The following is a 26,459-nucleotide window of genomic DNA, read 5'->3' on the forward strand; positions in this document are numbered from 1 at the left end:
TCTAGTGAATTTCATGTCCAGGAGGATTAAGGCAGTCCTTGATAGCAATGGTGCTCACACAAAATATTGACACTTTGGACACTTATAGGTTCACTTAGGGTCTACCCACTTTTTTTGCCAGCTATTTTGAGAGTAATGCTGTATGTTGGGTTATTTTCAGAGGACAGTGGCTGAAATGTGAGGGGTGAACTCACTATTGTGACAGACAGACAGACAGACAGACAGACAGACAGACAGACAGACAGATAGATAGATAGATAGATAGATAGACAGATAGATAGATAGATAGATTTATTATGAATTAAAACCTGTCTGTAGTTTTCAGAATCCATGATCCCATTTATTCAGACAATATCGCTAATTTCCAAAGTATTCTACTAAACAGATAAAATAATTATGTAATCTAATCTATCTAATAATGGCCTAAATCCTTTGCACAGTACTGTATACGTATATACCCACATGTATAAATAATCAAATTCAATGGTAAAATTTATAACTGAGACCCTGTGAAATGCAACCTGTAATCTGGTTCAGGAACTGCCATGTGTTCTGCTTCTTTAAATGTAAAAGGTTTCAAAGGAGAATGGTCCGCCCCTTTGCCCTCACAGTAATCTTACGCTTTCTGGATTCTCCTCAGTCATCAGACAGAAATGGGCATTGCGATGCACACTACCGGTTTACTTATTTTAAAACACAATGGTGCGTACTCTCTCAGCCAACCCCCTTTGTAGACACCTGCTGCTAAATAACTGAAGGAGAATACGTGTCAGCTGTGACAATGAACACAAAATATTTATCATAATCACAATTTTATTGAGTGATTTCCTACGGGAACAATTAGTAAGTGCTTACTAAATCAGAGTAGTTCGGATAAAAAAAATTGACTATCATAGATCATTCTATCTACAGTTAAAGAATATCTGTAATGATTGTGATCATTTAATTTAATTTGTGCTGCATTCAAATGAAAGTCGTTTGCTTTTGTTTGGGAAGCAAACTACACAATATCGAAAAGCGTTTTTAGTGTCTGTCCACATTTTACTACCATTATAAAAGCGCAAAAAGCACGTATTTTGCCACAAAGCCAAAAACCTGTATTCGCTTCCCGGTCTGAGTTTGACACGTTTTATAGACAGCAGCGCCGTCAATGACGTGGCACGAACACGCACTTGTGTGGGTGCTGCTTTTTAGTGAATGAGTCCACCTCCCTTCTCTGGTTACTAGTACTATGAGGTCTCTATAAAAAAGCGCAAAGGAGATGGCAAGATTGGACAAGAACCGCTAGTTTCCAAGAGGAAGAGAAGACGAGGGTGGACAATGGTCCATATGGAGACATTTAGGCAAGATGCGTCTGTTGTGCTTCACTTTATCATGCACAGTTTGCTGATCTCGCGTTTTAACGATTTTTAGTATTCGTGGTAGGATTAATTTGACCTTTTTTTAAATAAAGAGCTTATATAGAGTAGATGCTTTAGATATGAAAGTATAAATTAAACCCACAGTATTTCAACAGTTATTTTAAGTATGCCTACTGTACTTTTTTCCTATGAAAAATAAACTGAATTTGAACTTAAAAGTGCGCCGTAATTTAATATATCTCATTTTGATGAACATAAATGCTAAACAATTAAGTTATACTGAGCCTACTGAGGATGACTTGAAAGATACTGCAGTGTGAGTCACTTTTTTTTTCGCACGTGGACTGCATGTAGTCTCTAAAGAGCACAGTAAATTGGCAAAATAAGTCCAGTGTACTTCATATCAGCTAACTTACCATTGAAGAAAGCTAGTTAAATTACCATGATTCCATTTAGTAAATAGATTTTAAGTCTAGCAAATGATATTTTTTTCCCCGACTGCGTACCAAATATCTTTTAGATGGGTCATTTGTGCACAGAGGTGTTAATAGGGTTTAAATGAATAGCCACTTAGTGTGCATCATTTGAGGTTTTAATGTTCTACATCTGTCATCTGTGACACAGATTACTGGTGATTTCGCGTTTCTTCGTTGTTCACAGTGTTCTTTGATTACTGCAGATACAAGCAAGTGATCCTGAAAACCTTCTAACAATTCATTCTCGAACTCTAAGAGTTTCTTTCCTATCACTTCCGTTTTCCCATTCCTTATGAAAACGCGGTGAAGTCAATTCTTCTGCTTCGCTTTGAAGTCAATTCTGCGTCACTCTTGCGCACTTTGCAGATAATTCGCAGTTACTTACTATAAGCTTTTAAAGAGACCGAGCGGGCTACACACACTATCTATTGTCTTCTAGGTATCATTATTAGGCTAATGCTCGAATATGTTAACAGTTTAAAATAGCAGACAATATCAGATAATAGGAAAAATATATAACAAACAAACGGACATGGTAAATCTAGCAACTGTTAAATGCCTAAGAAGTCTTATTTTTACACTACCATAGTTTAAACTGCTATGGTGTGTTTGCAATTATTTGTAAAATAGCAATAAAAAGGAACAAAATTGTGTTTCAGGACCATGGACAGAGACTGCACACTACCATATTCTCTGCAATTGCAGCATGGTAAACAGTTAAAATTATACTAACTTTAGAATTCTTTTAAGAAACAGTTCTCAACACAGTTAAAGGTAGCTCTTGAAAATTGTTTGGCTGGTAAGGGTTGGACAAAATTCTGTTGTGAGAAAGATTTTTTAGGTACAGGCAATCTTGCATCAGAGCTAATTATTGGAACCGCAGAGCATGTATAATTGATAAATGACAAGCGCCATGTCATTAAAAAAACAATGAAAGCAGACACTGATGTAATACTATGATAAAAGACATATTAAATACTTTTTTACTATCGTGAAGTACACTGTAAAATCTAATAGCTGTCATGACTTGCATAGATAAGTTACCAGTACTAATATGTACTACTTAATAGTTTTTATAAAGTAACATGTAATTGCATGGTAAAAAAGTACATTTTACTGTTTTTTTCTGAGTGAAGTTAACATGGCTTAAGGCATGATTACTCGCATATTTTATTTTAAGTCAACCTAATCGGGTTTAAGTTACTTTTACAACAGGGCTTTATTTGCTGTCACATGCTAAGAGCGAGTATTTTCTAACAAACCCTAAAAGCAACCAGATCTGCGCATGTGCTGTAGATGTCATTGGACGTCTCGCGCCGTGCCGACATATTCACAATTTGAGGATCTCTTCATGTAAAGGTAAGTTATCAAACAAATAATAACTGTGTGTGGATTTGTTCCTTCTACTTTTGTTATAGCTCTAGCTATCATTTGTTTCATATTAACTTAGCTAACAAACACTGCACAAGTTGAGTACTCTTCCGGAAGAGGGAGAAGAGAGAGACTTCTCTTCTGTGTGGTGTGGAGGGCAGTGACTGTAAGAGTGGACAATACGACCACTGAATATTTTGAGTAGCTGATGACCTTCCAACCGTCTTGGTGAGTTTTGTCTCTTAGAAATGTACTAAACTATTACTAAGCTAACACCACTAATGGTGCCTTTTCTGTCAACCACTAGGCTGATTTTTGTTGAACATAGCGGGGAAAAATTACTTTTTGTATGATGTAAAATGAGAAAGATCCACAGAGCAAAGTTTAACATTAACTCATCCCGAAACGCTTGAAACACACAGTGCCTCAAAATTTTCACTTGCACTTTCCTTGATCAGACAGGCAAAGTAGTGAATCCACAGCTGCATTCCATTGCCAGTTATGTGAATACATGAAGCCCAGCAGTGAAGCAGAGTTTTTCACACACTTGCGAAGTCATTTGAAACTTAAGCAAAGAGTTGTGTGTCCATATGAAGGCTGTGATTTTTCAGAGCAATGTATATTCAACATTTAATGCACACAAAAGTAGGATTCACGGTATGAGTACTACACCACATTTTAAACCAGGAATAGTACACAACATTTAATGACCTGAGGTGACCGAAGAAGAGAATGTTTCTTCACACAATGACTGAGTGTGAGTATGAGGAGTCTATGGGAGACACACAAGACTTGGAAACTCAGCTGGAACATAACCTCGCTGCTCTGTTTTTAAAAATGCAGAAAGTCCTGCACATTTCTGAAATTGCTGCCCAAGAAGTTATACAGCAGATCAACCAAATCCATTACTTTCAAGGTCGCGAATACAAAGTGCAGTCCAGAGGATTATCAGTCACCGTTGCGGTAAGTAATGTCTTGCTTAAGTTCACCAATACAGGAGGATCCCTGTCAACAGCTAGCAGGAGAACATCTTATTTCCGCAAGGATTTCCAGTTGTTATGCCAGTTGAATTTTGCCTTGATGGAGGTAGGTCATTTGTGTATGTTCTCATACTGAAAATGTTGCAAACTTTGTTAAAAAAATCTGGATATTTTGGATAAGGTGCTACACAAAAAGACTTTTTTTATCAGAAGGATACCTCTCATTCAGAGAGAGCTCTCACCTCAAAGAAAATGTTCGTTTGAATGTAGAAGAGTTTAGGATTACTCTTGGGCTATATATAGATGATTTTGAAGTGGTCAATCCATTGGGAACATCCACAAAAAAAGCACAAGCTATGTGCAGTATATTGGGTGCTTGCTAACCTTGATTCCAAATATCGGTCAGCTCTGCACTCCATTCAACTTGCACTTTTGTGTAAGGTTAATACTGCAAAGGAACATGGCTATGCAGAAATCCTTCGTCCACTTATTCAGAATCTTGCAACCCTAGAGGAACATAGTTTTTATGTTGATCAACTAGCAGAAAGTGTTAAAGGCATTGCCTTGTATGTAGCAGCAGACAACTTAGGGGCTCACTCTGTGGCAGGATTCCAGGAGAGTTTTGCAGCCGATCACTTCTGCCGGTTTTGTATGTGTAAACAAGATGAGATACAGGATAAAGAGGTCAGATCAGGTCTACTCCATTTAAGGACAAGAGAGAATCATGACAGACATGTACAAGATGTTGTACGTGACCCTGCTATGGCCAGACATCATGGTGTTTAAAAGAGGGTGTTCATTCAGTGAAAATCTGAGACACTTTCATGTGGTCAATGGCTTTCCACCTGACATCCTGCATGACTTTTTGGAGGGTATTGTGCCATCAGAACTGTCACTGTGTCTTCAGGATTTGTTTACCAAGCAGTATATTTCTTTGGACTCTCTGAATAACAAACATTTCCAACCTACAAACTTCGTCCAAAACATCATTTTATTGAACACTACCCTCAAATGATTTAAAAAAGGTTGTGCATGACACTCGCAATTTTAAGAATTTACAACAAAACTTAGCTGTAAGACACCAGAAAATGATGGCGTTCCATTTGGATTCATCATCATTCTTCAAACCTCCTATGGAAATTGATAAAGTGAGGTCAGTTATGATTACATATTTCCCTGAAAATGTTCAAAACTTCCTTCATCAGCATAATGCCAGACAAAGTACGGTATTGGTTGCATTGGTATTTGGTTGATATTGGTTGCTTGTGTTGACGGTGTAAAATACAGTGCAGATATGATCATTTCAGTTGGAACTTGTTCAGGTCTACCCGAGTTCCAGCAAATAACACATATTGCTGTTATTAATACAGAAATCCTGTTGGTCTGTAGGATTTTGACTTCATGGTATGTTGAATACTTGCGTGCTTATGAGTTGTGCTTCAGTGGGTCAGGGCCTCTCACAGTCACTAATTTTTCTGATCTAAATGATCCTTTCCCCTTATCCTCCTATCAAATAAAGGGCAATGTGTATGTGATACTGAAGCGTTATATATTATGCTGAATGATTGCATGTGAAATTGCCACTAAAGTCATGTCTGCTCTTTATAGGACCATGGGAAGCTATAAACTAATTTTTGTAAATGAACAGGATATACATAAAGCCTCACTAGATGGGATACCAAAAACAGTTAAAGAACTTAAGATAATAGTTGAAGAAAAATGGACGCTTAATGATGACTTTTCTCTCGAGATCTACACTTTGATAATTCCCTCTGCAACCTTGATGATGTACAAGATTTGCCACCTACAAAAGCTACTGCCAAGGTGATACCATTAGTGACACTGACACTGATACCTACCTCTGAATTCTCCTCAGATAATAGAGATTCTGTTGACACCAAGCTCATCAACAAGACAAGGGCGATGGCCAGAATTCTTTAACATTCCAAATTTCCAGTTGATGTATAATTCAGACTGAGACAGGCAAATCTTCTGTTTTTATGAGACCGTACTTACCTGAATGTGCCAAGAGACATGAAGCATGGTATTTTGGAGAAACTTGCTGAGGAGATCTACAAATTTGATGCCTATCCAAATGAAAAATTAAGCCGTTCTGTGTCATTAGCACTAATAATAAAACATCCTTGTCTGAGGGAACCACGCTCACCAGATGGGTGCTCTGGCTGGAAGAACAGCTTGATGTACAAAATGGGAAACTATCGCACTAAACCGAGAAATGCTGGATGTGCAGAGGTTGCAATAAACACAGGGATAAAGTGGGCCCTGCAAATGGCATCAAAAGGCCTCAAAAGCCCAAAAAGGTATGAGGTAAATTACTTACCTAACCTACCTGAGGGCCAGAATGAAGATGGACTAGAGGCTAAAAGAAAGCTTCTGGTTGAAGAAATGAAAAAACAGAACCCCAGTGGAACTGTTATTGCTTCAAAGATGGATCAGACCTTCCCACTGCAGAGATGGGAAATTGTGGAGACCGACCCTCCAGTGAAAACCCTGAAGGAGCAGTGGCCTGCCCTTTTTTCAGAAAGACAAGTAAGAACTGACAAACATAATTTTTTGTTTACACCAATAATAAATGCCAGTCTAGTCACATGCTTTTTGTGTATTTGCTGTGCATTGCAGGTATATGCAGAGTTCAACAGGATTGCCACCACAAATCTAGAAAACTATTTTTTTGATGCAATGGACTGCTTCACACCACGCTTTGTCCATATCTTCAAGTCCAACAAAGGAAGTGTTGGAAAAAAAATTGCTGAAATTGTGCAGCAGGTTGAATGAGCGTAAGTCTTCTAAAGTGTTCTTAATGTCATTTTTTGTTAAACGAGCATAAATACTGTATTTTAAGAAATGGCAACTTGCAGTAGTGTTAAAACACTATGTCCTTTGTTCCTGATAAACTGTGTAATAGATTTGAAAATGACTTCTCTCCACTAAAAAAAAAAACCCATTTAGATAAGACTCTTTTCATGTACACATTTGTGTTCGTATTGTAACATTGAATATTGTATTATCCTGAACTTAATTTGTTCTTTCCATTAGAAGCCAGATGTGACAGCACTACATACCCTTGTTCTCAGAGGCCTCCCAATACTTCCGAGTATCCGAGTAACTTCTACAACACTGCCTTTGTAAGTTCTTACACAGTTACAAAGGCAGTGTTGTAGAAGTTACTCGGGCCACACCAGGCCACACCAGAAAAAAACAGGTAATAATCACAGCAGTCAGGTGATGTTTCTGAGGAATGCTGCAGATGACAGCCGAAATGTAAAAAGTAACACATTTGTCAAACAAAAAAAAGCTGTGAAATTTGTGATAAACTAATGAACAAGACTTGAAGGCTGTGTAGGCAGGACAGATAGATAATACATCACTGTTGTAATGGAGTGCCATCAGTCTGAAAGGAGGTTTCGTTATGGACAATCTCACATGCTTACCACAAGCATTTTGCCTTTTGTTTGGCCTGTCTCTCCACCTTGAATACCCAAGGCCATGAGAAACATGGTAAACTTCATCCAGAGAGTGATGCTTAGGCTGGGAGAGAACAAACTCCCCCCAAGACTCCAAACTCTAAAAAATCTCCTGTTGAGTAAGTGAAATTATTGAAGAGTTAGTTGAAGAATAGTAGTAGTGCTGGTTGATATTGTTGCCATTGTTAAGTCATTATTGCACTTCTTTGAAATAATTTTTTGTTTTTGCTATTATTGTGTTGAAAGCAAAAATCACTCGCTGCAGTTACATAGAGGTTTTTAAATGCCTTCTGCTCAGACTATTCTGTTCGTATAACTTATATTTAACAATTATTCTTGCAATTGTTCTTGCAATCCTGCTGCACACACAGCACTTCGCAACTGCAGGTGAAAGGTGACAAATAGGTTTGGTTAAAAGCATCACGAAAAGTGCATTTGATTGACTAAGTGATGGTTATGGCTAGTAATGGTTTGGCACTACGTTGCTTATATGTATGAGAGCAGTGCCAGTTGCTATTGTCTGCTAAGTGATTATGGCACTTTTTTGAAACAAAAGTTTTTATTTTTTACTTTTGTTACAGGCCACATTCCTGACTGTTTTAACAGATGCAAATGTTTTAAAGCTGTGGTGTGAAAATGAAAGGTTTGAGCAATAAACCTGTTATAACTGTAATGGGATTGTGTGTTACATGTGTATTTTTACTTTATACCAATACACCACTGTATAGGTATACATTTTGTAAGGACTGTCTTACAAAATTATAAACTTTGTAAGGAATGTCTATATCTGTAATGTCTATATCTAAAACATGGAGTCGGCATGTTTTAGATATAGACATTCCTTACAAAGTAGATCTTCACTACATATTCTAATTATTTATTACCAAATTTAATGTTTTACTGAATGTTAGTATTTAAAACTAGGCCTTTATTTACTGTTGCATTAAAAGGGATATATTATAGTGCAGTTTGCATGCTTTTATGAAGTAAATCTGACCGCTCTTAAAGTAAATAAAACTAGAAAATCTCATATAAATTTGTACTTCAGTTAGCCTAACTTACATCATTGTGTTATTTGGAATACACACAACAGTAAGCACATTAAGCAAATTGCCAAGTACTTCTGGCTTCTCTTAGTTACAGTAGCTTGGCTATAAGTATATTCTACTTTGTAAGCATTAGTTACTATGACAATACTATATTCTACTGTACTTATTATGTTAAGTGCAACCGGGTTGCATGCTTTTTTAAATTAAGGTTAACTAATCGGATTTTACAGTGTACTCATGATAAGCATCATGTATCTTAAAAATATTTATTTGAGTTATTTGAAATGTCATCTGACTTGATTTGAATGAAATTACTCTTATTTGCTATTTGAACAATGCTAGGAACCATAACTTCATACAAGTTGCATTATTCATGTCTATTAGTAAGTGAATGCCTCTCGTTCCACACTTTGTCTTTCCCAGTTGAGAGCCTGTGCAGTGTGAGCTAGTGCATCATGACCTTTGCTCTAGATTGCTTACTGATAATGAAGCAACACAGTAACAGTCTACAGCAGGGGTGGCCAACCAGTCAGAGCCACATTTTTGACTGTGTTAACGCAAAGACCCACATCATACACATGGGCACACATGAACATCACCCATCCCTTCCTCTCTCTCTCACACACACACACACACACACACACACACACACACACACACACACACACACACCTCTGCTCAGCCAGATTTATTGTAAATGTCCCACACCAACATAATGACAGAAATTGACTCCTACAGTTCTAAGACCACAGGCCAGTCAGTTTCAACAATGACCATTGTGTGCACTGTCTCACACACACAAACTCTGTTTAACCAAGTCCACAAAAATAATACAATAATTTTCTATAGCGTTTTTCTTTTAATATGCGTGTTACTTAGTGGGACTTTTGGCATTCCTTGCCTTGAACAACCCCCTTCAAATCTGCTTCGTATTCCGTTGTTGCCACTCGAAGCAATTCTTTCACATGGGTGTCAGTCAGAACAGATCGATGCTTTGATTTCATGTGTTTCAGGGTAGAAAACAAGGACTTTGTGTTTTTTTTTTATGTGCGTGTTCACTTCGCTTGAGTTTAATACGGTATTTTCGTCAAATGCGGATGTGCGTGAGATGAATATACCGCAGGGGTGGGCAATTAATTTTTACAAGGGGCCACATGAGAAACCTGAATTGTGTCAGAGGGCCACACCAACGATAATATTTTAGGGATGCACCGAAATAAAAATTCAATTCAAATGGCAATGAAATCCATAATTGTTTGTGTTATGCCTTTTGCCTTGGCACCATCATTGGAAAACTTTCCTGCCTTTTCAAAAACGTCCTCTATAGACGGAGTGCGCATGCTCGGATTGACTTTACTTTTCTGCGCCGCGTTCTTCATACAGTGGAACCCTGTTGTATGAGCATAATTCGTTCTTGAAAATTGCTTGTGTATCCATTTGCTCGTATGTTCAAACTGATTTTCCCCATAGGAATGAATGTAAAAGTAACACTTAATCATGTGATAGTGGTTGATTGCGAGTGTGAGATGCATAAAAATGCTCATAACCTTCTCGGTTTCCATGTAATTCTATTTACTTTTATTTTCACAGCACCATCACTGATTTTATTGGGAGACATTTTTCAAGATTTCTAGTGAAATAAAAATATAAAACTAAAAAAAGTTACTGTGGGAGAGCGTATGAATACGGAAATAAGGAACGCCACAACAGGTCAGGTGCAAAGGCTTCACATCCACGTTTTTTTGTGTCGGTCTGCTTAGTGCTCCACGCAGCACGTTTCTGGCGCACGCGCACGCGCACACACACCCACACACGCACACGGTCTCCTCCTTAAATGCACCCTCCGATCGCTAAAAATAGGAGAACAATCATTAGGTCACATTAACTTCAGGTGAGGCAATCCCCTGCCTATCTGCTCCCGGACCCGCCCTCCATTCACACACCGCCGCTCGGCCACGCCCCCGCTGCCACAGTTACGTTTTTGCTGCACTGAACAGCGAGAGCGAGTGATACGTCATCGACTAAGCGACTGATGCGACCCTTCGCCGGAAACGGGAACCAGCAGCACGAGTTTGCTCGTGCCTTCGAAATTTGCTTGTGAAACAGGGTAAAATTTTGCGAGCGAGGTTGCTCGTATCTCCGTTTGCTCGTACTATAGGTTGCTCGTACAACTGGGTTCCACTGTATTTAGAATGGCAATCGGGATGTTTGGATTTCAGGTCATAAATTAAACCCGACTTGGAGAAACTCTTTGCAGATCCACCCCCTCTTGAAATTTCAGCATTGTATGTTTTTTGCAAATCGCTATCCGCACACCGCAGACATGTTGCTCTTATCCAGATAACCGTGTGCTGGCTGCGCTTTTTTATTGCGTCATTACAATTGTGTTTCTGCCGTGTTGTTTCGGTGATTTAGATATTTCCTAAAATTCTCGGTGCATCCCTGTAATTTATGATTGGCCTCATGCCAAGGTCTGATATACCGCAAAGTTGAGGGTTGGCGGGTTGGCCACCCCTGGTCTACAATCATGGCTACTGAAGTCTGGTTATAACTACCATTCTCTTTCTTTACAGAATGTGTGTTTAAACGTAGTTATATTTTTTTACATCAGACCATGTACGCCAAGATAATATTAATGTATTAATGCAGTACATAATAGCAATAACAACAATAATAATAATAGTTTAAAGATGACCTAGATTTCACTGCTATGATTTAAACACATCATGCTGAAATGACAATATTTAAAATGAAATATACATTAAAATTAGAATGCATCAATAATATCTTTATAATTTCATGAAAATGAAAGGACCCTGTACATAGGTGATTATATTGGGGGAATCCTAACCTATGCAACATTAGTGTTGCAATTAGTTTGCCAGTAGGAGTAAGATATTCCCAGTTACTATGCCAACTGTCGTTCGTCAGTTTCTCTGCTGTCTCCATGGTGACCGTGCTTGGTAACAGTCTAAAGCCATGGTCACCAAGGGCCAGGCGGAACATCTACAATGGAGAACAACAGCTTATTATTGTGTGTATAAATAAATACTTAATTTCAACAAATGGTAGGCAATATACTATTGCAATGTTAAAATCTTTTTTTAGCAACATTAAACCTTAGCATTGCATATGCTTTTAGCATAAAGTGTTGGGCAACGTGACTTTTAAAAGTAATGCATTACAATATTGATTAACTCCCCAAAAAAGTAACTAATTACGTTACTTAGTTACTTTTTTTATGAAAAGTAATGCGTTATATTACTTTCGCGTTACTTGTATCTCTTTTACGCCATACAGGTGTAACACGTGTAATATAGATAATTGCCATTAAGAAATAAGTTATATTAGGGCAAAAGACATTTCTTAAACATTTAAAATGCTTAATAACGTCTTAGAGAACAATAAAATGATCTACTAAATTTTGACCACAAGGCTGAACACTCTCCAGTCGCACTTCTGTACACTGCTTTGCAATCTGCCTTCGGCGTCAGGAGTGTAACTATCGTTCGTGTATATAAGGTTAAGGGTGTGGGCTGCACACCGGTGATGTGGAGGGAGAACATACCTTTCGCCATCATCTCATAAAACATCGTGCAATTCCGTAAATATGACCTCGTCCTCGTCTACATCATTCTCTGCTTCATCATCAGCTTGAAACTGTCTGAACGCTTTTACAAAGTTCGTGCTATTATCAGTGACCGTGGCAGTTTATCTTCCCACAAAGAGCAAATGAGCTGTGAATTTGCTCTCTATCTCCGCTGCGATGGCATCATACATGTGTCTCCCACAGAAAACTTTTATTCTGAGCAGTCAATAGAGCTGCAGTGGTGGAAAGTCTGCAAAAGTTTTCTATATTTCTGTCTCCATTTCTATATATGCAACATTGTATAATGTTGCATATATTCACCATCACACACACACACACACATCATAATGCGAGTTACTTTTCAGTTAAATTATTTTGCATAAAAAATAAATACTGAATTATGAATGTATTCACGTAGAATCGCGCATGCTACTTTACTCGTTACTCCAGAAAATATATATATATATACACACATACATACATACATACAGTACAGACCAAAAGTTTGGACACACCTTCTCATTCAAAGAGTTTTCTTTATTTTTCATGACTATGAAAATTGTAGAGTCACACTGAAGGCATCAAGGGCTATTTGACCAAGAAGGAGAGTTATGGGGTGCTGCGCCAGATGACCTGGCCTCCACAGTCACCGGACCTGAACCCAATCGAGATGGTTTAGGGGTGAGCTGGACCGCAGAGTGAAGGCAAAAGGGCCAACAAGTGCCAAGCATCTCTCAGGGAACTCCTTCAAGACTGTTGGAAGACCATTTCAGGTGACTACCTCTTGAAGCTCATCAAGAGAATGCCAATAGTGTGCAAAGCAGTAATCAAAGCAAAAGGTGGCTACTTTGAAGAACCTAGAAATTGACATTTTTCAGCTGTTTCACACTTTTTTGTTATGTATATAATTCCATATATAATTCCACGTGTTAATTCATAGTTTTGATGCCTTTAGTGTGAATCTACCGTTTTCATAGTCATGAAAATAAAGAAAACTCTTTGAATGAGAAGGTGTGTCCAAACTTTTGGTCTGTACTGTGTGTGTGTGTGTGTGTGTGTGTGTGTGTGTATATATATATATATATATATATATATATATATATATATATATATATATATATATATATATATATATATACATACACACAGTGGAACCCGCTTATCTCGACCTCGGTTAACTCGACAACCCTATTAAGTCAACGTTTTTAAAATGGAGCCGCCTAATTCTCGCTTTGTCTTTGCATTTTTTATCGGTTATGTCAACTTTTTTATGTCGCCGAACCCTGATATCTCGAGCACAAGGGGGGAAAATTTGCCATTTAACGTCGGTTATCTCGGTGCAGCCGCAGAAGAACTCGCGGAAGTGGCAGAAAAATCAAGCCTTACAGCTGCTACAGGTGTTGTATTGTATACTGGTGAATCTCTGCTGTTAGTTAATGCACATATGCCTTTTGTTGTTAAATGTTATGCAATGAACGGGAGGCGAAAGCCGCGCTTGGCGGCGCGGAACGTGGGATGACCAGCAAAAGCATAGAATAAACACCGGCAGAATTGGGGGAATCCGCAGTGCGCTTTGGGAAGAAAAGAGCAGCCGTTGAGAGAGTGCCGGTGGGAAGGCACGTACCGGGATACGCATGAGCGATAACAACGACCGCCGTGAACCAACATATACCAACAATAACAGACAGTGAGAGTGTGGAAGTTTAAATAGGAGCTGGTGATGATGCTAAACGAGCACCATATGTGCAGAGAAAAGCACCTGCTACGCTGAAGGGGGCCGAAGGGGGCGTGGCAGGTGGATTCCTGACAGATAAACATGTACTGTATGTATTTTTATAGCATGCCTTCATCAAACAAATCGCGGCAACGCTGTTGTGTAAAAAAAACCCTCTAAAAACACGTTCATGCACATTCTCATTTAATAACGAACATCATGTACATAAAGAAATTTCAAGCACGTAAATATATTGCCGCCATTTTGATTTTTTTTTTATGTTCCCCCTAGAACATCGACATTACCGCGTTCCACTGTATGTATATATATATATATATATATATATATATATATATATATATATATATATATATATACACACACAGGCGATCTAAATTAAAGAAAAATTTATAAACAATTGAACAATTCTGAAATAATGTTATCTTCACTGCTCAACAGTTGAAGGAGTTTTTGTCCTGTCTATACCATGCTACCAGAACACCTTTTCCACAAAATAACTAAGGCATTAAAAAAAATATATATATATATATATATATATATATATATATATATATATATATATATTATTTTGCAGAAAACACACTGATCAAAATTAGAGAACACTTTCAGATACCTCCCAGTTATTGGGGTTAATCTGGTACCTGGTGCTGATTTCCTTGATTATCAGTCAATCCCTATTTAACTGGCAGCCTAACTTCCAGTTTCACTGACTCTGCAAGATGGTGGGCCGTTCTAAAGTGACTGAAAGCCTCCGGCGGCAGGTTGTCCAGATGAAGGCCAAAGGGATGACCCTATCAGCCATAGCAAGACATAGTCACGACTGCTCCGGCTACGTTTTCTCTTTTTTTTGTTTATTTTATACTTTTATTTAAGTAGTTACACTTCCATCTACACAAGATGGACATCATTAGATATGACAGAGACACTCATATCTATTGGCGTACAATGCACTCACCTTTCGCCGTTTTTAAACCCGGACCCATGCTGGCCGAGCAAGATCCTGAGGGAGAACAAAGGACGTGACCAGTACCGGCGTCCGCGAGGGAAACGAGCCGGCGTCAGGAACAGGCTGAGGGCACGCGCACACCGCGCTCCCTTACCTAGTATCCTGTTGGCCAACGTCCAGTCACTGGAGAACAAACTCGACGACCTCAGGGCAAGGGTCAAGTTCCAGAGAGACAGCAACCTTCTCTGCTTCACCGAGACATGGCCGAACCCAGCGGTACCGGACCACGCCATCCAACCGGCCGAGTTTTTCTCGGTTTACCGCATGGACAGAACACTAGAGTCGGGGAAGTCAAGAGGAGGTGGAGTGTGTCTGATGGTGAACAAACACTGGTGCGACAGCGCGAGCATCGTTTCTCTTTCACGCTCCTGCACAACAAATCTGGAACTACTGACCATCAAATGTCGGCCCTTTTATCTACCTCGGGAATTCAGTTCGGTCATAGTCAGTGCCATTTATATTCCACCTCAAGCGGACACGGACACTGCAGTATGGGACTTACATGAGACACTAACGCAACACCAAACACAGCATCGGGACGCTGCGCTCATTGTGGTAGGAGATTTCAACAGTGCCAACCTCAAGCGCGCACTACCGAACTTCTATCAGCTCATCACCTGGACACTGGACCACTGCTATACAACATTCAAGAACAGCTACAAGGCACAATCAAGTCCATCGTTTGGGAAATCGGACCATGCCGCCATCTTCCTCATGCCTGTTTACAAACAAAGGCTGAAACAGGAAGCTCCGGTTCAGAGGGCGGTCTCGCGCTAGACTGACCAATCGGTGGCCGCTCTGCAGGACGCTTTGGATGACGCAGACTGGGACATGTTCCGGCGCAGCTCTGATGACGTCAACATGTTTACGGAAGCGGTTGTAGGATTCATCGGGAAACTAGCGGATGATACAGTGCAGAAAACCACTATCAGACCACTATTCCCAACCAGAAGCCGTGGGTGGATAAAACCATCCGCGACGCTCTGAGATCCCGCTTCGGATCTAAAAACTGGCCCACTCTCTCCATCATCACACTTCTTCTCTGTACATATCTCACCTTTCGCACCACGACACTTTAAACTCTGGACTTGCACAGCAAAGTGCACTTTGTATTTATTTATTTTATACCACACCATACCGCACACGGACACTTTATGGACACTTTACACCACACCATACTGCACACGGACACTTTATGGACAACCCACCACAAAAATTGCCTATTGTTTACACTCTGTTACACATTGTTTATTGTTTCACTCTCTACTGCTATAAGATTTTTTTTTTTGTATATACACATACATGTATCTTTATATCTTCTATATCTTATTATATTTTATTTTATATAGTTTTTTTTTTTATACTTTATACTTTATTTATCTGCTTCTTTTCTTTTCCCCCATCCTATTCCCCTCATGCCGGACCGTCGTATAAAGCATTTCGTACCCTGTATGTATGTGATGAATACAATTTGATTTGATCTGATTTGATTTGGTCGTTCCAAATCTGTGATTTCAAGAATATTGAATCTTTACAACATCACAAACTCATTTAAGTCCGCCAAGAAGGCTGGTTGTCCATGGAAGACAAATACAAGAGAGGACCGGATACTGCAGAGGATCTCAATGGGCAATCGTTTCCACACTGCAGCTGGAATTGCTCACCAGTTCAACGCTGAACAGGGTAAGGATCTGTCTCATCATACATTGTCTCGACGTTTAAGAGCATTTGGACTGAAAGCCCACTCTGCTGTGACCAAACCTCTCATTAGCAGAAAGAGTTAAAAGGCTAGACTAAGCTTTGCTGAGAAACATGTTGTGTGGACAGAGGAGACCTGGTCCAAAGTTTACTTCAGTGATGAAAGCAAGTTTAATTTATTTGGGTCTGATGGACAACATTATGTTCGGCGACAAACTGGAGACAGACTGAACCCAAAGTGTGTAAAGAAGTCAGTGAAAAGTGGAGGAGGAAGTGTCATGGTTTGGGGCATGTTTTCTGCAGCAGGAGTTGGGCCTCTTATACAGCTACAGTTGTGTTCAAAATTATTCAACCCCCAATGCTGTAAATGGTTTTAGGGAATTTAGTGTACATTTGTAATTGTATTCAGAATGAAATCCTACAAGGACTTTTTAAAGAACCATATACAACTAAAATGACATCAATTAGTTTTGTAATACAGTAGTAAATGTTTCTTTTGTGAATTCTTCAGTTTTCTTAATTTTCATGACTATGAAAATTGTAGAGTCACACTGAAGGCATCAAGGGCTATTTGACCAAGAAGGAGAGTGATGGGGTGCTGCGCCAGATGACCTGGCCTTCACAGTCACCGGACCTGAACCCAATCAAGATGGTTTAGGGGTGAGCTGGAGCGCAGAGTGAAGGCAAAAGGGCCAACAAGTGCCAAGTATCTCTCGGGGAACTCCTTCAAGACTGTTGGAAGACCATTTCAGGTGACTACCTCTTGGAGCTCATCAAGAGTGTGCAAAGCAGTAATCAAAGCAAAAGGTGGCTACTTTGAAGAACCTAGAATATATTTTTGAGTTGCTTCACACTTTTTTGTTATGTATATAATTCCATATATAATTCCACAATTTTTTGTTATGTATATAATTCCATATATAATCTACAATTTTCATAGTCATGAAAATAAAGAAAACTCTTTAAATGAGAAGGTGTGTCCAAACTTTTGGTCTGTACTGTGTATAATATATATATATATATATATATATATATATATATATATATATATATATATATATATATATATAATCTCATTGTGAATAGCATATTGACTTATACAGTGTCCCAACGTTTTTGGAACCAGGGTTGTAAAATCATTGAGGATTCTTTACTTTTTTTTTTTAGTTTTAATGTCTGATATTCATTTTGAATTTCTGCTTCATCTGAAATTGAGATGCTTTCATTAAGACACTCATCCTGAATGGCTGTGCTGTGTAAACCCTTCAGGTTTTTCAGCTTTTCCTGATGTTTTGTCTCATAGTTCCACTTTTGTACGTCGCTCTGATACGCGTCTGATAAATGCCGCAAATGTAAATGTAGTTCCAACTTAGATTCAATTCCTTAATTACAGCCACATTCGCTTCACTAATAAGACACACGTGTTTACCGGCAGTGTCAGTAAGCATCTACTCAGAATCCCATCGGTTTTAAAAGGCTCTGTTTTCAGAATAAACTTTTCTCCTGGCCATTGTGAGGGGCTTCACAATAACTGTACAATAGGGTAAACTACATCAACAGAAGCTCGACTTGATTGACGCTGGAATGTTCCCATGTAGTCTGTTTTATGCGCAGTTCACTCTATTAATTACGTATTCACACTTAAATAAAAGAGTCTCACACACGCTTATTCTTCAGTGTTTTCTTTACTCCACTTCCCGTGTTGGCGCATTCTGATGATGTCACATACACAACTTGTAGTCCTTATACTACATGGTATATCACATCTTGCAAACCTTAAATAACATATTGTAACATCTTTCTCTTCTTCAAAATAAACACAAGCCTAACAATTCAACAATTGCAAACTTCAAATCACATAAACCGTATGTTAAAAATAGCATGTTTGTGACTTAAGAACAATAACACAATCATTCTGCCACTTCTAGTTGTCACAACTCTATTGCTAGCATCTGTGTGTGTTGTGCTTGACTCTGGTACTGCTTTTGAATGTCCCTTATCGGTAAGAATCCTCTAGTTGGTCTGATCAAAGTTGACACTTGTGTTTGTTGAGACCGCTCTCTGCAGTCCTCCAGGCACAGTCCTGAGATGTTTCCGATTTCTCCGTTCCATTTTCCAGCTTCACAGTGTACGATCTGTTGTTGGACATTCTTTCAACCTTTGCCGGCAACCAATGTGCTCTAGGTTTCGTGACCAACTGAACTCTTACTTGTTCACCTTCATGCAGAGGTCTAAGATCTTTCGCTCCTCTGTTGTAGTAGAAGGCCTGTTTGCATTGGTTGTCTTTCATAGCCTGCTCTGTGTTTACAATATCTGGCTTCAGAAGACTGTTATGTGTTGGCAGTAATGTCTTAGTTCTTCTGCTCATGAGTCTTTGGGCAGGGCTGGCATTGAATCCCTGAGATGGGGTGTTCCTGTGTTCTAGAATAGCCAGGTATGGGTCAGTCTTTGCTCTCTTTGCCTTTCCCATGAGCTGTTTGGCCATCTTTACAGCAGACTCGGCTTTGCCGTTGCTTTGCGGATACGCCGGAGATGACGTCACATGTCTAAATTCCCAAGCAGTACTGAACCGTCTGAATTCCTGAGAGCTGTACTGTGGCCCGTTATCAGAGATTACTGTGCCTGGGATGCCGTGTCGTGCAAAATGGGCCTTTAACTTGTGTATCACTACTCCTGAGCTGGTATCAGGGAGACAATCAATTTCCCAGAAGTTGGAGAAATAGTCAACTGTGATGAGATATGCTCTGTTGTTAAATGAGAATAAATCTGTTCCCACTTTTGCCCAAGGCCTCATAGGAATGTCATGTGCACACACTGTCTCTTTCTGCTGTCGAACATCAATAGTTCTGCAAACAGCACATTTTCCGATGTATGATCTGATAGCAGCACTCATCCCAGGCCAGTATACACAGTCTCTTGCTCCGCGCAAGCAACTTTCAATGCCTAGGTGTGATGCATGTATCCTCTACACAATCTCGGTCCTCAGCGTTGCTGGTATTAGAGCTCTCTCTCCTCTAAAAATCACTCCATTTTGAACACTGAGCTCTTCTTTTACAGAAAAGAATTGTCTTGCCTCTTCTTCCAGCTGAGTTTTCTGAAGTGTTTCATCCTTAGCAGTTTCTCTCTGTATCTTTTCTAGAATCCCTTCTGATATGGACAGGTAGTGCAACATGTTGATTGTCTCAATTTCTGTCTCTAGTGATCCCTCTGCAGCACACTCTGGTAGGTACGCTCTGCTGAAAGTGTCTGCTAAATGCATTAGTCGACCAGGTACATAGACAACATTAATGTCATATCGCTGTAGTCTCAAAAGCATTCTCTGCAATCTCTTAGGTGCATTGAGCAATGGCTTTCTTACAATTGTCTCTAAGGGTTTGTGGTTTGAATGCACTTCTACTTTCCTGCCATAGGTATACTGGTGGAATTTCTCCATTCCAAAAAGGATTGCCAGGCATTCTTTTTCTATTTGTGCTTATCCCTTTTCTGTCGGTGTAAGGGCCCTGCTGCTATAAGCAACTGGTTGTCCTGCCTGCAAAAGTGCAGCACCCAGTCCTGACTCCGAGGAGTCACACTGAAGAACAAGGTTGTCATCTGGGTTGTAGTACTTCAAAACAGGTGCTGACGCAACCATTTGTTTCAGTTTGTTGAATGCTACTTCCTGTACATCAGTCCACTCCCAAACAGTGTCTTTATGTGTCAGTTGTCTCAACGTGTCACAGCTGTCTGATAAGTGTGGGCAAAATTTGGACAAATAGTTCACCATACCCAATAATCTCTGGAGTCCTTTCACATCTGATGGTCTGGGCATCTCCACTATGGCTCTCACCTTCTCTGGATCAATCTTTAGTCCTTCAGAAGTCAGTCTGTGTCCAATGTATAGCACCTCTTTCTGTCTCAGCTTGAGTTTGCTGAAGTTTAGTTTGATGTTTCTGTTTCTACAACGGTCCAGCAGCTGTCTTAATTTTGCGTCATGATCTTTCTCAGCTGCTTCATCATTGTCACCTTCTCCACAAACAAGGATGTCATCTGCTATTATCTGTATTCCTGGGAGCCCCTCCAATGCCTGAGTCAACCTGTGTTGGAACACCTCAGGAGCAGGGCTGATCCCCATGAGCATTCTAGTCCATCTATACCTGCCACATGGCGTTGCCAAGGTAGTGAGATAGCTTGACTCTTCTGAAAGCTTAATGTGCCAGAACCCGTCCTTCACGTCACAAACGGTAAAGACTCTCGCTTTGGTCAGGTCAGAAAGAACATCATCTATGGTGGGCAAGGGAAAGTGTTGACGCTTTAATGCTTTGTTAAGTGGTCTCGGGTCAATGCAAATTCTTAGCTTTCCTGATGGTTTCTTTACCACCACCATGCTGCTAATCCAATCTGTGCTCTTTTCTACATGAGCTATGATGCCTCTCTTCACCAGGTCCCCCAGCTCATCCTTTAGATGTTTCATCAGAGCCACTGGAACTCTTCGCTTTGGAAGCCTAACTGGTTTAACTGCAGGATCCATTTATAGGTTATATTCTCTTTCCAGGCATCCATCTCCTTCAAGTACATCAGCATACTCTCTATGCATGTCACTCTTGTCCCACTGATTCTTTTCTTTGCGACTCACTGTGGTAACAATATTATAAATCGCCATAATATTTTCATGCTGTATTCTTACCAAATCCATTGCTTGCACTGCCTTGTTTCCTAGCAGCGGCATTGACGAGCTTCCCTGCACTACAATGAATTCCAGCCGGTAGAGTTTTCTGTTTCTGGGGTTTCTTATTTTTATTCTGCATTTACCTACAGGTTTCAGTGTGCTCTTATTGTACATGACCAGGATCTGTTCAGTCTTTTCCATCACTGTATCCGGGTGTAACAGCTGAATGGGAATTACGTTACAACTGGCTCCGCAGTCTAGTTGAAATCTTACTGGTCTTTCTCCTATCAGCATGGTTGCAAACAGTTGTTTCTCCTGCTTGTCCTCCCTCTTTTGTGAACTGAGGCTAAGGATTTCCTGAAACAGTTCCTCTTCCATTTCTGCAACACTGTGTATTCCTTTTCTCTTAGTCTCTTTTGTTTTGCATGTCGTTGCAAAATGGTTCATCTTGCCACATTTTCTGCACTGCTTTCCATAAGCTGGGCAGCTTAATTTTTTCCACTCATGCTGTTTTCCACAGAATTTACACTTTGTCCCAGGAGCTTGTTTGACTCTGTACTGCGTGCACTTCTTCAGCTTTCTGTCCCTCGATTGTCATCATATTCTCTTTTGACAGTTCTGATGCTCTACATATCCTCACGCATTTCTCAAGTGTCAGGTCAGACTCTCTTAATAGACATTCTCTCACATGTAAGTTCAGTATGCCACACACTATTCTGTCTCTAATCAAAGAGTCTCTAGCCGACCCGAAATTACACGTGTCTGCCAGCACTTAAAATCCGTAACGTATTTATCAATTATTTCGCTTGAATTCTGATTTCTGGAGAAAAATTTGTACCTTTTCACTGTCTCATTCGGTGCCGAATTGCAGTGGTTTCTGAACGCGGTTAACAGCCATCCCAACGTCGGTTCTCTATCTGCTGTGTGAGCCGCGCGCAGCGTCTTACTCAGTTCTCTCCCTGTTTCTCCGATTAGATATTGGAACTTTTATTAACTTTCGTTTTGTCATCCGCATCTGCAAGCGATAAATCCAAGTACAAGGAAAACTCCTCTTCCCATGCTTTACAAGCTTTGGGTATGCACGTTGTATTCCAGTCAAAATTCGCTGGCGGATTCAATCCGAATGCACCCTCCATGTTCGGCACTTAGTAGCTTTCTCTGAGTTCACATACACAACTTGTACTCCTTATACTACATGATATGTCACATCTTGCAAACCTTAAATAACATATTGTAACAGTAGTCTAGCGTTTGGTAAGGCAGCTGAAGCGCTGCATTATGGGATCTGTAGTTTGTGTTATCAGCGCTTCATATCGCCGGGTCATTAATAACAATAATAATAGATCTATATAAAATCATCTCGCGGGCCGGATATAATTGTACGTCGGGCCGGATTTGACAGAGTTTGAAACCCCTGATCTATGTGAAGACAATGATCATGTTAATGTTTTCTCACAATAATTATCAACAATGATTTAACAAGGTAGGAAACAGATATTTTTAGAAAAGGCTCGCGGGCGAATCATGTGTTCCTTGCGGGCGACTTGGTGCCTGCGGGAACCACGTTGGTGACCCCTGATCTATAGGATGCAGAAAAGACAGAGGAGCAGAAGAAAATATTTGTTAAGTGGACTAGCTTAAGTATTAACAACAATACTATTTTTTTTTACTTAATGTTAATCACCTTCTTTTTACTGCTTTCCATTTGAGGACCGACTGCACTAAAAGAACATTTCTTCTTGAGTTACTTTTTGAATCGATTTCTTTTAGAAACACCTACACAGCTTTATTACTTTAACATTATATTTTCATGTATAAATGCATATTAAAACAATTTAAATACATTTCAAAATGTTAGTTTTTAGTGTGTTAATCATTTATAAATTATGTCATGTGACTTTTACATCTGCAGGTCTTTACATCTGTGGGCTGATTAAGCGGTTGTAAGCAGTTTTATCACTGTAGTCCACACTTCACAATACGTAAGTGCCACCTCAGTCAGAACAACAGTCAGTCTTTTCTAAAAGTTGATTTTAGGTTCTTAAATAAAGTTCACAGTTTTACAAATTTTTTTACACTGAAGTCTTTAAGTTTAAGCCCAGTTTTAAGAATATGTCTGAAATGTTCTATACATATAGTCCAAGCAGTTTCCAGAATATTCAAACCATCCAATCTGTCACCAGTATCCAGTAATGGTCACCCCTTACCTGAGATCACCCCTCCACATTCTGAATACTTATAGTAAAAGTACTTCACAGAAAGTACTTTTACTATAACCACAAACAGCTAGTTGTAAGCGTTCTGATTACATAGTATTTTTGGATGGTCTTTCTGTCTTATCATATGCAACAGTGATAGACCTTGGTGTGATTATTTACTCCAAGTTTTCTTTGAAGTTCCTTTGTTACATTTAGGTTGGACTAAGGGAATGCCTTACTGTCAGAATGTTCTACTAAGTGCATAAATATGCTCCAATAAGACCAGAATTTTGTTATTACCAGATTTAAAATATATGACCACATCGCCCTCTGTTTTATAAACATTAAAATGGCTCCCAGTCAGGTCTCACATTAATTATAAAATAGTACTATTGATGTATAAAGCACTGAATGGTCTTGCAGTACCTGAAAATTGGTTGATTACGATCTACCAGTCTTCCAGTGTTCAGGACACAGACAGTCTCAGAATTTAATCCACATTCAAAACATATTTGTTGAGGCAAGCCTTATGTGAATAAGAAATTCTTAGGCTAAGATCTGGGGGATCATGTATATAAGTTTGTTTTTGTGAACTGGGAGATTTGGATGCTGTCAACCCCCACTCACACTAGTTTACTCAATTCTGTTAACAGTTGTGTGGTGGGTTTTTATCCCTTCTAGTTATGCTATCATAGCTAGTTTTGCCAAAGTCCCCTCTTACACCCTGATTATATTGCAGTGTCCATAACAATTGTGGAACAATAAGGAGACTTACTAATGTATGTTTCTTTCTTACCCTCTGTCTCTCTTTCTGTCAAGTTAAACATGCTCCTGAGATAACACTGATCCTGTCCCATTCTTCTTTCTGGACCTGCCTAAAACATTTTGACACCCTTCCTCTGGGGGAAGTTCTCTTCAAATCGAGACCAATCGCTGCTCAGAGGATGTTTCCACATGTACACTCTAAATATCTATAAAGATGCTACTGAGGATAGATTTGGACTGAAATTAATGCAAAGAGTCTGGTAAAATGACTAAGTCTCAATTACAAGTCTCAAAAACAAGGTTTCAATTGGCATAAATAATTTTGCATTCAAGTGTGCCCATCGGTGAACAGATAACTTCAACAATGATGGAACTATAATGAAATAACATTTAGTGTGACCCAGATGAAAATGAGTTTGAGTCTGGTTCCTCTGAAGAATTCTTTATTATATTTGTAATCTATTTATTTCTCTAAGCTGCTTTGGGACAATGCCCATTGTTAAAATGCATTATAAATAAAATTTAATTGAATTACATTCATAAACGTTGTGGCTGTATTTTGCTGTGCTTGTCCTCCTACTGAAAACTCGTTAGGAACTCCTGGTAGATGTGTTTGTGTGCAGAGGCAGCAGGGACAAAATGGCCACCTTGGTGATTAAGCACATGGGCTCCTTGAAAAAGGGGCAGCAGGTCTTGACTCATCTGTTCTGGAATAACCTTATCATCCTTCCCATACACATGTAGTGAGGGCACCATGACATTCACACCCTTGTAAAGGTACTGATGCTGAGCACAGGCACTGCGAAATCCAGCAACCAAGATGGCAAAGCGAAAGTTAAAGGTAGGTTCTAGTTTCTGCTCCTGCAGTGAACACAGCATGGCTGCCAAAGCAGCACCTTGACTAAAGCCCAAGATGCCATCAAAGGGACCCAGGTTTTTTACTGCCATCCGCACAGCCTCCAGACTCTGCTCCAAACCAAGACTGCTCTCACACTCCTGCCTGGCATCAAAGCTGCAATTCTGATAATCAGAGAACCACCAGCCCCTCTGATCACCATTGACATCTGCAGGCTTCTCTTGTAGCTGGGATTCTGATAAAAGAAAAAAATTTAAAGTATAAACTCCCAGATGAACATAACACTTACATAAGAGTAATTTCTTTCTTTTGCTCTTAATCCTTCACAGAAAATGTGTCTGAAAAGGTTATCCCAGTAGGTTTTTTCATAAAATGGCATTTCAGACACATTTTCTGAGAGAGTTTCTCAGAGAAAAATTGCAAAGAGTTTGAAGTTATCATTTACAGTGCATAATATTATCCAAATATTTAGAGAATCTGGAACAATCTCTGTGCATAAGGGTCAAGGCCGGAAAACTATACTGGATGCCCGTGATCTTCGGGCCCTTAAGACGGCACTGCATTACACACAGGAATGCTACTGTAATGGAAATCACAACATGGGCTCAAAAATACTTCCAGAAAACATTGACGGTGAACACAATCCACCGTGCCATTCGCCATTGCTGGCTAAAACTCTATAGGTCAAAAAAGAAGCCATATCTAAACATGATCCAGAAGCACAGGCGTTTTCTCTGGGCTAAGGCTCATTTAAAATGGACTTTGGCAAAGTGCAAAACTGTTCTGTGGTCAGACAAATCAAAATTTGAAGTTCTTTTTGGAAAACTGGGATGCCATGTCATCCGGACTAAAGAGTTATCCTTGGACAACCCAAGTTGTTATCAGCACTCAGTTCAGAAGCCTGCATCTCTGATGGTATGGGGTTGCATGTGTGCATGTGGCATGGGCAGCTTATACATCTGAAGAGGCACCATCAATGCTGAAAGGTATATCCAAGTTCTAGAACAACATGTGCATCCATTCAGACGTCATCTCTTTCAGGGAAGACCTTGCATTTTTCAACATGACAATGCCAGACCACATACTGCATCAATTACAACATCATGGCTGCGTGGAAGAAGGATACTGAACTGAACCGTACTGAAATGGCCAGCCTGCAGTCCAGATCTTTCACCCATAGAAAACATTTGGCGCATCATAAAGAGGAAGATGCGACAAAGAAGACCTAAGTCAGTTAAGCAAATA

The 26,459-nt window shown here is 39.6% G+C and overlaps 1 protein-coding gene and 1 long non-coding RNA gene across 3 annotated transcripts in view; one reads left to right on the plus strand and one right to left on the minus strand.

Moving 5' to 3' along the window:
- Window positions 1–24,547, plus strand: LOC124393708. Of its 2 annotated transcripts, none has more exons than XR_006927355.1 (5): window positions 1–3,196; window positions 3,288–6,738; window positions 6,829–7,411; window positions 23,308–23,377; window positions 24,413–24,547. It is a non-coding gene; the product is annotated as an uncharacterized LOC124393708 (long non-coding RNA). The 2 variants fall into 2 exon arrangements; XR_006927356.1 differs by lacking the exon at window positions 24,413–24,547 and having other exon boundaries at window positions 6,829–6,986; window positions 7,246–7,411; window positions 23,308–23,373.
- ovca2 (OVCA2 serine hydrolase domain containing) overlaps window positions 18,549–26,459 on the minus strand; it is a 19,229-nt gene continuing 11,318 nt past the window's right edge. The window contains exon 2 of the mRNA XM_046861699.1: window positions 18,549–25,449. Within this exon, the coding sequence (XP_046717655.1) occupies window positions 24,935–25,449 (515 nt within the window). The 3' untranslated portion in view covers window positions 18,549–24,934. The remainder of the gene's footprint in view (window positions 25,450–26,459) is intronic.

Source organism: Silurus meridionalis, chromosome 11 (genome assembly GCF_014805685.1).
Source record: "Silurus meridionalis isolate SWU-2019-XX chromosome 11, ASM1480568v1, whole genome shotgun sequence".
Classification (NCBI taxonomy): domain Eukaryota; kingdom Metazoa; phylum Chordata; class Actinopteri; order Siluriformes; family Siluridae; genus Silurus; species Silurus meridionalis.